Source organism: Chlamydotis macqueenii, chromosome 5, assembly GCF_036417535.1.
Source record: "Chlamydotis macqueenii isolate bChlMac1 chromosome 5, bChlMac1.mat, whole genome shotgun sequence".
In the NCBI taxonomy this organism is placed as follows: Eukaryota; Metazoa; Chordata; class Aves; order Otidiformes; family Otididae; genus Chlamydotis; species Chlamydotis macqueenii.
The window spans coordinates 36431924-36447342 of NC_141560.1; the positions used below are offsets into that span (position 1 = coordinate 36431924).

Here is a 15419-nt window from a genome sequence, read left to right on the forward strand (position 1 = left end):
TTCACTTTACCCGTTTAAAAGTATGCTTTAAAGAAAACTACTTCCACAAACAGGCAGTAACTACAGATAACGGTTCAGCATGCACCAAAGGGCTAAAGTACAGGAGAACCACAAGGAAAGTACAGAGATGTTACTAGGTTGTGCTTTTAAGAAACTACCCACGGAGACACCAGTGAATGCTGATAAGGAAGAAGGAAAGACTACTTGCAGCTGAACAAGGATTAAAATGCCAGGGTTACAATAGTTTCAGGTCATCTAACAGACTGATACAGTTTAAAATTCACACTCAGTATAGACGAGACAGAACGCCTGTGATGATACAGGGGGACAAGCTGCAGTACAATGCCTGAACTCTCCTAGAAAGGCTGGTGTGCTCATACCAGGGATGGCATGACTCATTCACTCCGGAATTAGGCACCAGATTTGAAAGTCTCATGTTCATACACTGGGGTGGTCTACTCCATGAGATGAGTGGAGTAGGATGGTTAGTATCTGTATCTGTGAAGGCAGAAGGAAAACCTCCCTACCTCTGACAATAGTAGAGCAATAACATTAACAAGCCTTGCCTTTTGGGGTCTGTTACCAGCTTCCTCACTCAGCAGTTCAATACAAGGCTACCAGCTTTTCTGACCAATTTCTTTCATTTGCTAGTTTTCCCATAAAAAAAAAACCAGCAGTGTGCACCAGCAGATAAGTCTATTTTATGGTTGACCCCTTGGTTGCTTACACAAGACATACATTACACTGTTGGGACATTTGAATATGCCTTTTATCACAGGACCAAAGTGTTCTGTTTGTGCCCTTGGCACATACATACTTGTTTACTGGAGTCAGGATTTGTTCTGCATGGTCTCCAATCCTGTTTTTACTTAAAACTACAAGAATACATGTTTTAAAAAAAAAAAAAAAAAAAAAATCTTTCTCAGGTTTGACATTCATGCCAATTTAGGTATCCTTGGCTTTGCTGAAGTTTTAAGCCAAAAAAAAAGAGGTTTAGGTTTTAAAAAAGTTTAGAGGTTTGGCAGATACTTGGTAACTAATTTGTGCAAAAAGTCCAGCAAGTTTTCTTTTTAACACTGATTTAAGAAATGGGCTTAACAGAAAACAGACGTACTTAATAGTCCATCTTACTTCATTACTGAAATGTACAGTACCTTGCTGTGTCCGTGTCCAGGTGGTTAGGACTTACCCAGTTTGCGCCTGTCTTCTGCTCCCTACCGCCTTTCCTATTAAGTTACTTTGATACCCTGTCCATTTTAATACAACATGAGGTTTCCCAGCAAACTAACTGCCATATTTCCGTACTTCAGTTGTACAAAGTGTTCCCAAAGCCACGTGTACTTTTTGAAAGTTAATCAGGCAGGTACCATTTAGATATTTCACAGATAAAACTAAGAATCACCATCTTTTCATACATTATTTTCATGAAACAAATTAATAAGGAACACTTGTATATATGTTTCACTTTGTTTGTTTGTTTAAATTACATTTGGCACCAAAAAATCAGCCTGTAACAAACTTCAGCATAACAAAGATCCATGGGATCACACATATAATAGAAGGTGACCTTCCCCTGTCACTTAAAGCTCCTGCTGTTACTAAGAATCCACTCTGGGAAAGATACTGACTTTATTGTTTCTGCTGATTTTTCTTTCTGCTTTACACTTAGGCTGTTTCGTCTGGATCAGCTCTTCAGGGGTATTCCCCAAAGGAGGCAGGAGTCGCTTCTTACTGTTTCGGTTTTCTGAGAGCCACTGTGGAGGCAGCTCAAAGGGTCCAAAACCAAACTGCATGGCATACCTGTCATTTACCATATCAGCTTCTGTGGGCACAGCTGGCGCCACCTGAGCTGCAGAGTCTGCATTCGTCTGCGGTATAAATTTGTGAACCGAAGTCTCTCCTGCCTCTAAACTGGTGGTAGGAATTTCTTTCTGCTGAAATTCACCAGAGCAAATGGATTTGGTCTCATTCTCCTCATCTTCCGTTGGCTTGAAGATTTGTTGTTGCCCAATATGGAACATCTCCAGAAGCTGGCTCCCCGAACGGACACTGGGCTCCAGATTAGCATCTGTAACACCACCTGAGCTGACAATGTTTCTCCTGCTATACCTTTGGTGCATCTGTACTACTGTCCCCACTAAGCACTTCCGTACAGATTTGTTAACAGTTAAAAATAACAATGGGTTGGCCAGCAAAGAGACTTTGGGCAACCAAATGGCAGTGAGGAGCAAGAAGACTGAAATATCTGAAATATTGAGTATGGTGCGGTAAATCACCAAAGTCACATACGGGACGCTGCAGAAAATAAATATCATAACCATGGAAAGCAGCATGGCATGAAGCTCAGCTTCTCGCTGGGAGGCATAAGGGATAGAAATTGTATTCTGAGGGGTCCTTAAGGCAGCTATGATGACTTTTTTCTTCTGGCTTGCACTCAGTGCCCTGCGAATAAGAATCATAAAGAGAAACACCACAGCCACTGGTACAATCACAGTGGTGATGTTATAGATGATGACGTATATCAGGTGGCCGAGGGAGTAACTCCAAGATTCAGAACAGGTAGACATGGCATAAATATCAGACACATTGGTCACAGCAAATACTGGAATGCTGGCCACTATTGCATGGGCCCAGATATAGATAACTAGGTCTCGGGATTTGGCATCAGATATTTTTCTTTCCAGCGGGTATAAAACAGAGTAGTACCTGTCAAAAAAAAAAAAAATACAACTGATACAATGCAAAGGGTGAACTCTATAATGAGCATAGAGCTTAGGAGAAGCCTGTCAGGAGCTGTCTGCCCCAAATCCCTAACTAGGTTGCCAGCTGACTACCTGCTTATGAGAGGAAAAAAAAAAAAAAAAAATTAAGGGTCTTGCCTTTGCAGGTCTCTCAGTAAAAAAACCCTGAATATTCAGACTTTAGGATCATAATACTGGTGGTGAACAATTCTTTCAGCAATTGGGATGATATCACTTTGTCTAATGTGCATGAACATTATTTTGAAGATTTCATCATTTACTTGTAAATTGGACAGTATATTGCACACAGCACAAAATTTCAGAAAACATGATGGAGGCATAGATATGTGCCATTGAAAGGCCAGACTCATAGTTGACTTGAAAAGTTGCTTTATGACAGATTTTTTTTCTGGATATTTGGAAAAAGCTGTTGGTCACAAATTAGATTAACCCATCTATTGGAAGTACAATTGGGTTTTGTTTTGCACAAGCTCTGGTTGGCAAGGCCCTGAGCAAAACAGTAGTCAAACACTGAACACTGTGTGTACATTTAAAAAAAAAAAAAAAAAAAAGCATCTCTGACATGCACTTCACATTTCAGGCAGTGTGGCCTCTACTGTGGCCTTTTAATATCACAGACTTTTCATGAGAAACCTATCTTTTCTCAGTTATAAGTGGTAGCAGTTTGTGCTTTTTTGAAGAATATCGTAAGTTTTACTGATGAAGGGCAAATGACATGCTGTTCCAGTGGCAACACCGATGTGCATTAGAGATAGTGATACTGCATTTATCAGGACATTAATATTAGAGACATATAACTTTATTAGGAGTACAGTTTGGTTTTGCAGAGCTAACGTATTCTGTGGTGAGACAAGGTAACAGAATAACAATAATTTTATCTAATGTATAAACTCACTGTTTTAGTAATGTAAACTGTATTAAAGCAGTATCTACCCTTTTGTAAAAACACCTGACTTACAGTCACTGTCAAGATGATAGAGCTGCGCAATTAGGTGGGTTCAGTGACTGCTAATAATAACACACAAAATGAATGGAATCCAAAAACTCAGACAGTCCAAAGGTCCACTTTTGTTTTAGACTCATCTTCTAAACAGAAAAACTCTCTGAATTGATTCTGTTTGTATTAATGTTGTTTGTTTTTTTAAAAAACAAATCAACATCTGAAATTTGAAATTGATGGATAATCTACCTCAGGCACTGGTAAATTCTTCTAACAGGCAATGGTTTTCAACTTCCACAGTTAAAAATGTGCACCTTGTCTATAGTCTGAAGTTGTCTGGTTTCAAGTTCCATTACTGAACAAGAATTATTAACAGAAAGAAAGAAAGGATAAAAACTTCTCTGAAGACAAATCTATAGACTCAAAGCCCTTTATAAATGTCCAGAGATATCAGAGTAAACTGAAAACTAAGAGTTTTCAATGTTACAGAGAAGAATATTTATCCCAATACGTTGTAGAAAGAAGTGAAGCTGCACACTGTGAGCAAAGCACTGGAACAAGAGCAAGACCAATATGAAAGGGAGAAAAGGGTTTCAAAGGGAGAAAGAAGAAAGAAAAATCAAGGATTCTGGCAAATTTTATCTCTTACCTGTCGAGAGCAATGGCTGGGAAACTAAGGATGGTCACTGAGCAGAAGACTTTGTGCAGAAACTTGGCAATTCTGCAGAATAGCATTGTATAGATCCACCAGCAGCAGTGTGGACTGGCACTAAGAGCAATGTCAAAAGGCACGCAGACTAGGCTGGCACAGATCCCCGAGCAGGCCAAATTCTTAATGAATCGGTTTGTTACAGATTTAAGTGCTGATGTTCTGCAAGTTGACCACAGCACCGTGATGTTACCTGTGAGTACAGACAGGAAGGATAAATAAAGAAAACAAACAAACAACCCCCCAAACCCAACAACAATAATTTTAACAGATTTGAATGTTCCCTAGTACTGCAAATACAAATACTTGTTTGTGGAGTTTGCCAGGAGTCACGGATTTCAGCCATCACAGTGCTCAAACTAAAAAGTCTGTAGTGGCTTTATAAATCAGATGACTGAAAACAATTACTCCCCGGCTATCTCCTTCCACATTCTAGCAATGAATGAATTAGGGAATTTCAGAGGCAAATGCCTAAGCAGAATATCCAAACCATGTTTTTAGATGTTTATGTTGACTCCTGCATTAAATGAGCCATCCTGAGTATTCAAATACAGAAATTTGCTAGCATGCTCACATTTTAATAACTAGTGCATGATTCTTTTTTAAAGAATAAATAAATATCATTAAAATATAAATAGAAATATATAGTTTTAATCTGTTTGTCTCTGTGTGTAAACAGATCACAGCAGCATGCTTTTCTTTCCACTGACCAGTTCAGTGGCACAGACAGGCATGTGTGAAGCTACATCCAGAAGAAATTTGATAATTTGATTTCCCGAGAGATTCTATATATACGTAATAACATGTAATTAAACAAATAGGACAAGCAAAAAAAAAAGAAAAAAAAAAAGACTCGATGCACATAGCTTCACAAAAGTACACACAGAATGCAACCCATTGTTTTGGATCCCTACACCTGAAACACAAACACATTTGTTTCAAATAGGCTGAAGGGATGGCAGTGGAGCAGAAGTAGAGAAAGAAAGATAGTATTTTTCCCTTATCATTGTATCTCACTCTGTCCAAATTCAGGAATAAATACTCTATCATAGAAACAATTTTCCCATTGCAAATTTCCCTATGATTCTAAGTCACACAGCAACAGCACAAGAGTAACTGAAGCAATCTGTTCTTACTGCATGCTGCTCTGGGCCCCTTCTAATGCACACCAATACACTCAGAACATAGGATTTTATCTCTCCTTCAAAAACTTGTCTTTAGCAAGACATTTGTTTTTTTCTTTATTTTTTTTTTTAAAGAGTGCTACCAGGAAAAAAAAAAAAAAGAATTGTGCAAAAATTGAGATGAACTTAATATTAAGTCTTATCTTGAATGTCATAAAACACTCACAATCCCCCAAGCTTTGGCCACTTCCAATACTATAGGTGAAGGAAATGCAGACACCCACTATATGACCCCAGAAATGCTTACGTGCCAAAAGTGCATGTTATGCACACTGAAGGACTCCCAAAGACAGGTCAGCCCACGATGGCCGGCAGTGAAAATCACAACTTAACCACTTGCTGCAAACTGCCTGGAGTGCACTCAGGGACCCGACACACGTGGAACTACACCACGCGTTGTCTCAGCAACAGCTCTTTCTTCTTCTGCCTCGGTCTGCTCAGACAGAAAAGTGCCTTTTCCCTCCGTCTGTATGGGCTGAGGGAATGATCTTAAGGAGGAAAGGGCACTGAGAAGCAGTCGGCCTGTTCAGGCTTCCCCACTCCCTGTCTTCTTGGCTCTGGCTTTACCCTCCCACGGCGGGTGGCACACAAGAAGCAGCAAACTCTTTATGCCGATCAAACACTGTGACAGCCACTTTCTCTGGCACCCAAGCAGACGGAGATGTACTAGTACAGAGCTAAGGAAGCAGGAGGATCTCTACGAGCACAGCTGAGTGGGGCACACGCATTCTATGTCACGTAACCTGGTCCCAGCTTCCCTCCTGTGCCTGCACAGACCTGTGCCTGGCTTCCCACCTGTGCCTCGCTCAGGCTCCAGCACCTACCACTGGAACTTTTTAGTGCCGTCTTCAGACACAGCATTTGAAGACTCACTGACAGCAACATGAAATACAAACTTTCTGTGTTAAAACTCAAAGGCAGCAGGTGAATGCGCAAGGCAACCAGAATAGGTCAGAAGCACACATTTTTTAAAGATATGCACACATCACGTATTTCTAAGAGAGGTGTCCAACTGAAACTGAAAGCTGCCTGATGTTTCAGCTTAACATTTGTCACATAAACATCATAAAAACAGCACAAGAACATGCAAAGTTTTCTCCAGGGTTTCACAAGCATTCCTTGTAAACTTACAAGGCATCAGAGTTATTTTCAGAAAGAATTCACCCTTTTATGAAATGATCTCACAAAGAAATAAAAGCAAACATACTTTATACAACTCTCCCTAGTAATGATTCACAGTGTGTTTAATGGAGAAAAAGTTCAAGTGGAGCACATATGTCTTGATGATACTATCCCTTAGATAATAAATCCTAATGTAGTTCCTTAAATAACTCTTTCCATAAAACACTAAGCAATAGACTGTCATTAAATCATCTTACCAGACAGCAAATCCAAGAGAAAAATAAAATCTAATAGCTCAGTGCATGAGACTGATTAAACTATGTTCAACTTCTCATACTGAAGAAATACTGCAATCATTCTTTGTTATCCAGTTCACTGTGCACCAGGCAAAAATTGTCCTGAATGGCAGGTATTAGTGAATGAGTAAAATTTTCAGTAGTATGCTAATTATACAGCTGTGCCCAATGCATAGCTCATGTGTGAGCTAGTCGTTTGGCACTAGTGTTGTCCCAAAATCAGGGGTTCTTTTCCCCGGTGTGCAAGAGCCAATCAACGCACTGAGCCGAGATATTTGTATTTGTTTCGATTCTGCAGAAGCAGGTGCTAGGCATCTAACACAGCCAGCACACTTCCTAGAAAAGCAAGGGATTTTTTATAGAAAATAATAACAAGGAAGAAATTACAATGCAATAACTGACTGGTTATCCATACTTTTCCCACTGCCCATGATTACGTATGTTCATGTTTTAAACACTTAGGGAGGTCCTCTTCATTACCATACTCATTATTCATAAAGGAGTAAAATTTTTAGCATTAAAATCACCCAAGGGCAGTTCAGGACATGAATTTTGGTTAGGGTCCAGTGTAGTAGGCCTGTGTAACACACCATAGATCATCTACACACAATATACACTTGACAGGTCTATGAATATACTACTGTCCTTGACCAGGATGCATATCCTGCTTGGTAGGGGGAGTTTCCACCTCCAGCTCTGAGGATACCTGGCCATCGTAACGGTTATATTGTTCCTACCTGCAACACCAGCACTAATTACATGGTAAAGGTCAGTATCATCTGGCCTATAGAATTCTCCTCTATTTTATTTCTCCTTGAGACACACTAAGCAGTACCACCAGATCAACCAAAGTATAGCTACCAGCATAAAAATACTGCTACATATTCTTGTTCACATGGCCAATGTGTACACAAAGTACCAAGAAATACCAGAAAGTGAAGTTTAGCTTCTTGATAAAACAGTGCACCATTTCAGTAGAAACATGCAGTATTGACTTTAAAGTCTACCTCATAGACATTCTATTTAGGTCTGCAGTACTTGAATGTCATTTGGAATTCAATTTTCTATATACTGTGTCATGTGTCCTATGTAAATTCCTTTTTGGTAGCTGACAAAATATTGAGCTACATATTCACTATCTGATATGTTTTAAAGAACAGAAACATGATCCTTTTTGGCAGGTGCTTTGGGCTTGACAATATATTCCAGGCTGTATTCAATCAGTTGTATTTAAAGCTTCCTAAGTTACTAGGAGATACGCAGTCAATCAAACCACTTGCTTTCAAAAATATCTCTAACTCTCCAGTTATTAAAGAAGTACTTCTCACATAGTAATAATACATTATTACAATGCTCTAGAGCAGGGGAGAAGTTGGGAGGTTTTGTTAGGGTTTTTTTTTTTTTCATTTAAATCTTTCATCTATTTTGAATTGCATTGATTTTATAACCTTACTTCCAAAGCAAGTTTCACCTCCACTAGAATGAATACAAATGAAGAATGGAAAAATAAAGTAAATCAGAGGGTTTTTCATTAGTACTTCAGAAGCTTCTAGAGAACTCCCGAGCTATTCTTCAGGGTCCTGAAGAGAAGCCTCATTCAAGACTCCAGATTCTCAACTGTTGAATTACTTCTACAAATTATGTCATATTGTCATTTGTACATCAGAGAGTCACAAAGAAATTAAATTAGCTCTGGTGCTGACTGATCCTAAACGGGAGTGGAGAGAATAAAGCATAAAAAAAAATACTGTTTCTAAAACGAGGAAGAACTGTTTATACAGATAAAATAAAGTCAGCACCTAAAAGGGGAAAAAAGGGATAGAAGTGTCCACTTGGGACACTAGAAAATTAGTGAGTGAATATCCCTCATGGAAACATTCTTTTTCCACCTGCAGCTATGACTAACTTGTACATTAATAAACTGCTCTGATGAACCAGATCAGCTTCAGTAGAGACTGGTAGCTCTTTCTGCTCATGCCTTCAAATCAAGTATTTCCCTTCATGCAACTCAAAGCCACCCACTCAGAGAAAAAAAATTACACCAGAAACTTTGCACAGCATTAAGAAGCTTCAGAACAAACCTACATGCATTTCCCATTTCATCGCTTCTCACCTTTCCCCAGCAACCCCTTTCCATGGAAGAGGATAACAACATTCCAGGAAACAAGGTAATTCAGCAAGCATTATAGCAATTGCGCTCTGAATCTTTTCACAATGCCTAGAGGCACTTTTCTGTTCTGTATGTATTAGTCATTCACCGCTGAACCTGTGAAAAGGCACTATTCTAACGCCAGTATTCTCCTTGGCTTACAACTGTACCAGGCTGTTGCGCATCCTCACAGTGGGCAAAGCTGTCGTTTTCTACCATGGGTTAGTTTTCAGGATGCCTCTGATGGATAACTGGTCTAGGGCTACATAACCCTGGATTCAAACTTCCTATATTACATGGCATTGTACTGGTTAGCTGGGAGACATCCAGGGAAACTCAGTGAACAAGCAGCTGGAAAACACAGCAACTTGCCGTTTCCTGTAAGTCAATACTGCTTGTCACACGATTGTCACTTACAAATGATCAAATGTGACAAAGCATATCCCATGCTGGTTGCACAGAATTCCACCACCAGAAGAAAAAGATTAAAAGGAAAAGTGTATCTTTGGTCTGCCCAGAGCAGGAGCTATGTCTGCACAAACCCCTTATTACACATGATTGTAGATGACAACCTTGTCAGCACACAGACTGAATGAGCAGGAGGTAAGTATCCAGCTTGTCTGCGCCTTTGAAAATGTCTCCAAGTGAAAAAAAAAGAGGACTAGGAAATACTAAAGGTAACTACTGCAGGAGAAGCAGCTCTTTTCACATTAGAAACAAACACATGTATAAAGCCTGCTAAACAAGGTCAGAGTTCATTTTATCCTCTTACATTATCCTAAGTATCAACATTCAATAAAATCTCCACGTACTATATACCAATTCCACTGTATTCAGATTGAAAGGATGGTTGTTTCCAGTCACCCCCTACATTTTTTTTTAATTGAGAAACATCACAGATAAGCAGCCCCACAGTACCCAAAGTTGCACAGAAGTACACAGAGAGAGTAAATACAAGAATGGTCCAACACAGCATGCTGCCCAGACAATGCCCTTTATAGTGTTTTAAGTTCACTGTATCTGCAATAAGTAACGTTCTCTGAGCACTAAATGCTATCAGAGTGCATTAGTCTGATTCAAAGCAGCAAAAAATATTTTTGCTCCTCTTCCAAGTTGTACCCTCTGTGGATTTCACTGCCAGACACAAAGCGTTGATGCAGGTATCAACAGCTGAGATAGTCTAGAAATAACAGCTCTTAGCTGTATAATTCAAATAACATGAAAGATTCTTAATAATACCTTTAACAAGCAGAAGGACAATTCCCATGGAAACCAGAGTGTTATCTAAAGCAAATGTATTTGCCACACGGTCATCCAAAAAAAGAAGAAATATTGCTCTTTGTCAACTAATTCATGGAACCCAATCCATTAGCTGCATATGACATTCATCTTACATTTTTGTTAACATTAATCAGCACATAATTGACCCAAAACAAAGTCCACACTTTGCAAAATCCTCCTCCTCACAGCTTGCCTTCCTCTGCTTGCTGATTTCCTTCCACCCAGAGTGGGGTTCTCAGGATCCAGCCATCCTTCCCAGCAGAGCCTCTGCGTACCCAACACACACTCGGTGCAGCGTTACAGGGAAGGAGCTGTCAGCCTTCTTTATAAAAAAACAAAGCAGGAAGCAACAAAAAAGGTTAGAAACTGTGCTTTAGCCATTAAAACCTTCCATTAAAAACAATTAACTGAAAAACTTACTGGTTCTGTCAACATGATGAATGGGAAAAACTTCTCTTGTTGAAACACCAGGATGGTTACGTTTCCCAACCCTCAAACTCTCTCTTTTTTATTATTTTTTGAGCTATTTTGAGGAAGGTGTTTCCGCAGAACTTACTCTGTTAAAAGACAAACCTCACCCAAAAGGCAGTTTGCTGGAAACATCTTTGGCAACCCACAATAGGTAGCTATCAAATACCCTTCTTATGTTAAAATGTATTTTGTTTACTTACACATCTCCAGAGGGACCAGCGATATATCAGGATACAAGTTGGCTTGTGTAGCTTGAGGAAATACATAATTTTATCACAGAATCACAGAATGGTTAAGGCTGGAAGGGACCTCTGGAGATCATCTGGACCAATCTCCTGCTCAAGCAGGGTCAAATTCTAGTAATTCTTTGCAGTTCTTGTATATTTTAGTTTTAAAAAGTATAGTCATCAGACTGACAGAATGGCATTTATAGATTAAAAAAAAAAACTCATAAAACAAAAAGTAAACTTCCTGAAACCAAATCCAACCTTTTTTAACATTCTAGCTACCAACTTCAAAATTCAGTGACAAAATAACAATTGCACTCCAGTCAAAAATAGTGGACAATAACTTAATCTGTGGTTTTAACATATTTATTTAATTTTCAGTTTATGCACATGTGCAACCAAATATTTTACATCCATGATGAAGTGTCTGCTGTAAGAGAACTACCTTGGAACAAGGTTTGCTGTATACCAAACCTTTTTTTTCCCTTCATAAAACAGGTGATCTCCTTAATTTCAAAACAACATTTCTCACTCCTGTTCTTAGAATTCTTATTCACATGTTCCTACTTACATGGTAAGTTTCGATTTAGAAGTGTAATTATGTAAGAGATTTATCAATGTGGAGCTCTGGTCATCAAACTCAGCTTATCTGAACTATATTAAACACAAATGTGCCCAGTACAGAGTACTTACCCACAGAGTGTTTCAGCATAGATGTAAATTATATTGAAAGCCCTTTCATTTAGAGTGTGATACTTGTCTACATAGCTTCTGTTCCCAAGAAAGTGTATAGTTATAAGATAGAAAGGATTTTAGGGAAAGAGCTAGTTAAGAGCAGCTTTATCACAGAAAGTGAACATAAGATTTCCTTGCAGGACCAAGTAATTTTGTGGCAGTATTGCCTAGGACTAGTCCAAGGCCAACACCTGCCCAGACAATCTACTAGCAGCAGCTGCTGTGACTTGTGAAGACTTGTGAAGTGAAGATGGAGTAAAGTTAGAAAACATACATAAAGAAATCTAAAATTTTTCTTACAGCAAGCATGACCTGTGTAATATAATGGTATTTGTAATGTCAAAATCACTATGGGAAATGATCACAAATGCAGTTCCATTTGTGACTCTTTTTACTGTTGTCCTTAGTATTTTATAAATTTATTGTCTGTAGGCAGATTCTAAAGTAACTGCATCATGCTAAAGGTCTTGGATACCCACTTGTATTTCTTTCTGTTGTGGTTTAACCCCAGTCAGCAATCGAGTCTACGCAACCGCTTGCTCCCCATGCCCAGCGGGATGGGGGAGAGAATCAGGAAGAAGGGAAAACCTGTGGGTTGAGATGAAGACAGTTTACTAGGATAGCAAAGGAAGATGATGACAGTAATAATAAAACATACAAAATGAATGATACACAATTTCTCACCACCTGACAACCCACTCTGAAATAAACCAAAAGGGATTCCAGAATGATCTCGAGCAGTGAGAGAAAGAGCAAGAGAGCTGCCCACCAGCCAACCCCCTCTTGACATCTATGGTATGGAATGCTTTCTTTGGCCGGTTTGGGTCAACTGTACTGGCCATACCCCTCCTAGTTTCCTGCACCTGCATATCAGCAAAACCTGGGAAGCTGAGAAAAGTCTCTTTAGCAACAACTAATAACATCAGTGTATTAACAACATTCTTCACATACTAAATCCAAAATACAGCAGCTACTGAGAAGAAAATTAGCTCTACCCCAGCTGAAACCAGGACACTTTCAGATACACCTATCTGAAGGGAGGTAAGAAAGTGCTGCACTGATAATTCTCCAGTTCTTCACACCCACTGCCACTTTTTCCCACCTCACTTTCTGTACTTACTGTCTTATTAAATGGACAGAATTTCTGGGCAGGAAAAATAATTTTCTCCCTCTCAATAAGCTACAGTCCTTCAACAACTACCATGATCATTTCAGCCAATCAAGGAAATAACCAAACCAGCTTATTTTGCTGAAGTACACTTGACTTGTCTGAATTCCTTGCCTCTATTTTAAAAGCGATGTCCTCAAAGAACTTGAAACTCTTCAAGCTACTTGGAAGGAAAAAAGTTTAAAGAATATTGTGTCTGCAACTTCAGGATCTTGGATTGTTCCCATGTCAAGAAAATATAACAAATATATAGCATTACCTTTGAAACCTAAGCTAGGAAATTAAAAACCTGAAAAAAAAGAATGTCCTCATTTACTGTTCTAACGATAACAGGAATATAAATCTTTTCAAAGTTACTAACTTTTTGAATCACAGTGCCTAAGGGATCAGCTTGTTTTACTTATTACAAAAAGAGAACCAAAAATTTTCAAACCCAAGGACTTTACATGACCCCCATTAGAGTTCCCCATGACATGGGAACAAATGTTTTTACCTCTTCTACAGAGGAAGGAAATAGAAATAAAAAAGCAAATAGACAGAGAAGAGGTAAAAATATTGGTGTCCAGATCATCAGTGCACATTAAATCACTAGCAGAAGTACTGGATCCTACATCCCCTTTGCCAACCAAGTACCACATCTAGTGAACCATCGGCCTTTCTCACACTCGGCTTTGTGCCAGTCGCTCTCAGAGAGCAAATCTGACATTGTTACTGAAACATTACAAGATCTGGGATTCAAGTGAAGCAGGTAATTTTTCTGAACAACTAATCTGTCTGTTCTTCATGATCCTTGGTAAAAGAGGGAATAGCTTTTGTCTCTTTGTTTTATAAATAACTCAGAAAAGAGCCATTTTGCACCTGTATGTCATGAAACGCCTGAGGGGATTCAGTAGTAGCACTTCTTACCCAAGGTGATGTCAAGCAACACAGTGATTTACTTGAGCTCCTCTGACCCCGGGCTGAATCTAATCGTAAACAGCAGTCTTAACACAGGGAGCAAGTACATGTAAGATTTGTTTTTAAACAACAATGCTATCTGCCAGTAGCTGTTTGTAGAGAGCCTGTAGCCACTGCTGTTGGTAGACTCGCTATGCACGTCCATTCAGGTCTCTTCAGATGCTCCTTTTTTGTCTGACTTTGCCCACATGCACCAGGAATTCATATGCAGACAGATTGGTGCTGTTAAGGAGATGGGGTCAGTAAGATGTGACTTTCCATATCACAGACACGACTAAACTTTGCTTCATTTATAGGGCCAGCCCCAGTCCCTACTAGGTTATTCCAGGAGAAACCTGCAGGATCCCTGTCCCCTCTGCACAACATACCAAGGGCAGATCCAGGAGGAGACAGTTTCGCACTTGTGAGACTGTGGAAAAACTTAGGTCTTACAGCAACTCCAGCATTTGGCCTGGGCTGTAAGCTGCTCCAGCATCCACAGCAGACAGAACAACTTTCCACCTTCCACTCTGGACCCTGATGACCTCCTGTGCTGTTCAGAGTCTTACTTCCTTCCTGTCTTCGCCCCCATATCCGTACAAAATGCTACCAGACCAGAATGCAACATGGACATAGTTGAATAACATCATATTTCTTCTGTATCTAATACTTTTCCAGTTGCTCACTCAAAATATTAAGACAAAACTTATAAAAGAAATCAGTTGCTATGCCATATTGCAGTATAGTGGATATGTGAGATCTATACCGTCTAACAGTACACAATCAACTGTACAATTTGACTGAATTACTGGTTAGCTGATTTTCCCTGGCTTATTTATTGAGGAAAAAAGCAGAAATACACACAATTTAAAATGAATGATACTTAACAGAGGGGCATAATTTTTAAAGCCTGTGGTAATTACTAGTAGTTGGAAGACAGACCTTGTATTTTCCTTGGTAACTGAAGCTATCTTGCACTCTTGATTAAAAAAAATAATTCCTACCCACTAGCATCAATTTTCATCCTCCATTGCAGTTGAAATTATAGAGTTTGTAGCTGAAAGACACCACAGTAACAGCTATTTCATAGAGCAGAAATTATTTTCTGGCCTACCCCACAGTCTTGTGATTCTTTTGGTTTTGCTTTATACAGCTAAGAAAGATCTGATGACACTTCTGCATCAGTTTGACTGTGCTTCCCTTCCTCCAAAGTGCCTGGTTATCAGAAACAAAATTTTATTTTTTATATAGTTTTGTTATGCAGCTATTCACCAGATCATCAGCTGGGCATATTTCCCTTGATTCTTTATATACAGATGTCTTCAGACAGAAATTACACATGCTTAATACATCCTGCGCAGTGGGATTAATTTATGTTTTATTGAGAAACAAGCTTTTTTTCTTCCCTCCACAGCTGACTTTGTAATGAATGGTTCTCT

General features: G+C 39.2%; 1 protein-coding gene across 1 annotated transcript in view; it reads right to left on the reverse strand.

The window, feature by feature from the left end:
• Positions 1-913: 913 nt before the first annotated feature.
• Positions 914-15419, reverse strand: part of GPR176 (G protein-coupled receptor 176) — a 42212-nt gene continuing 27706 nt past the window's right edge. The window contains exons 2-3 of the mRNA XM_086748976.1: positions 4352-4604; positions 914-2706 (exon numbers count right to left, since the gene is read on the reverse strand). Of these exons, the coding sequence (XP_086605102.1) occupies positions 1599-2706; positions 4352-4604 (1361 nt within the window). The 3' untranslated portion in view covers positions 914-1598. The remainder of the gene's footprint in view (positions 2707-4351; positions 4605-15419) is intronic.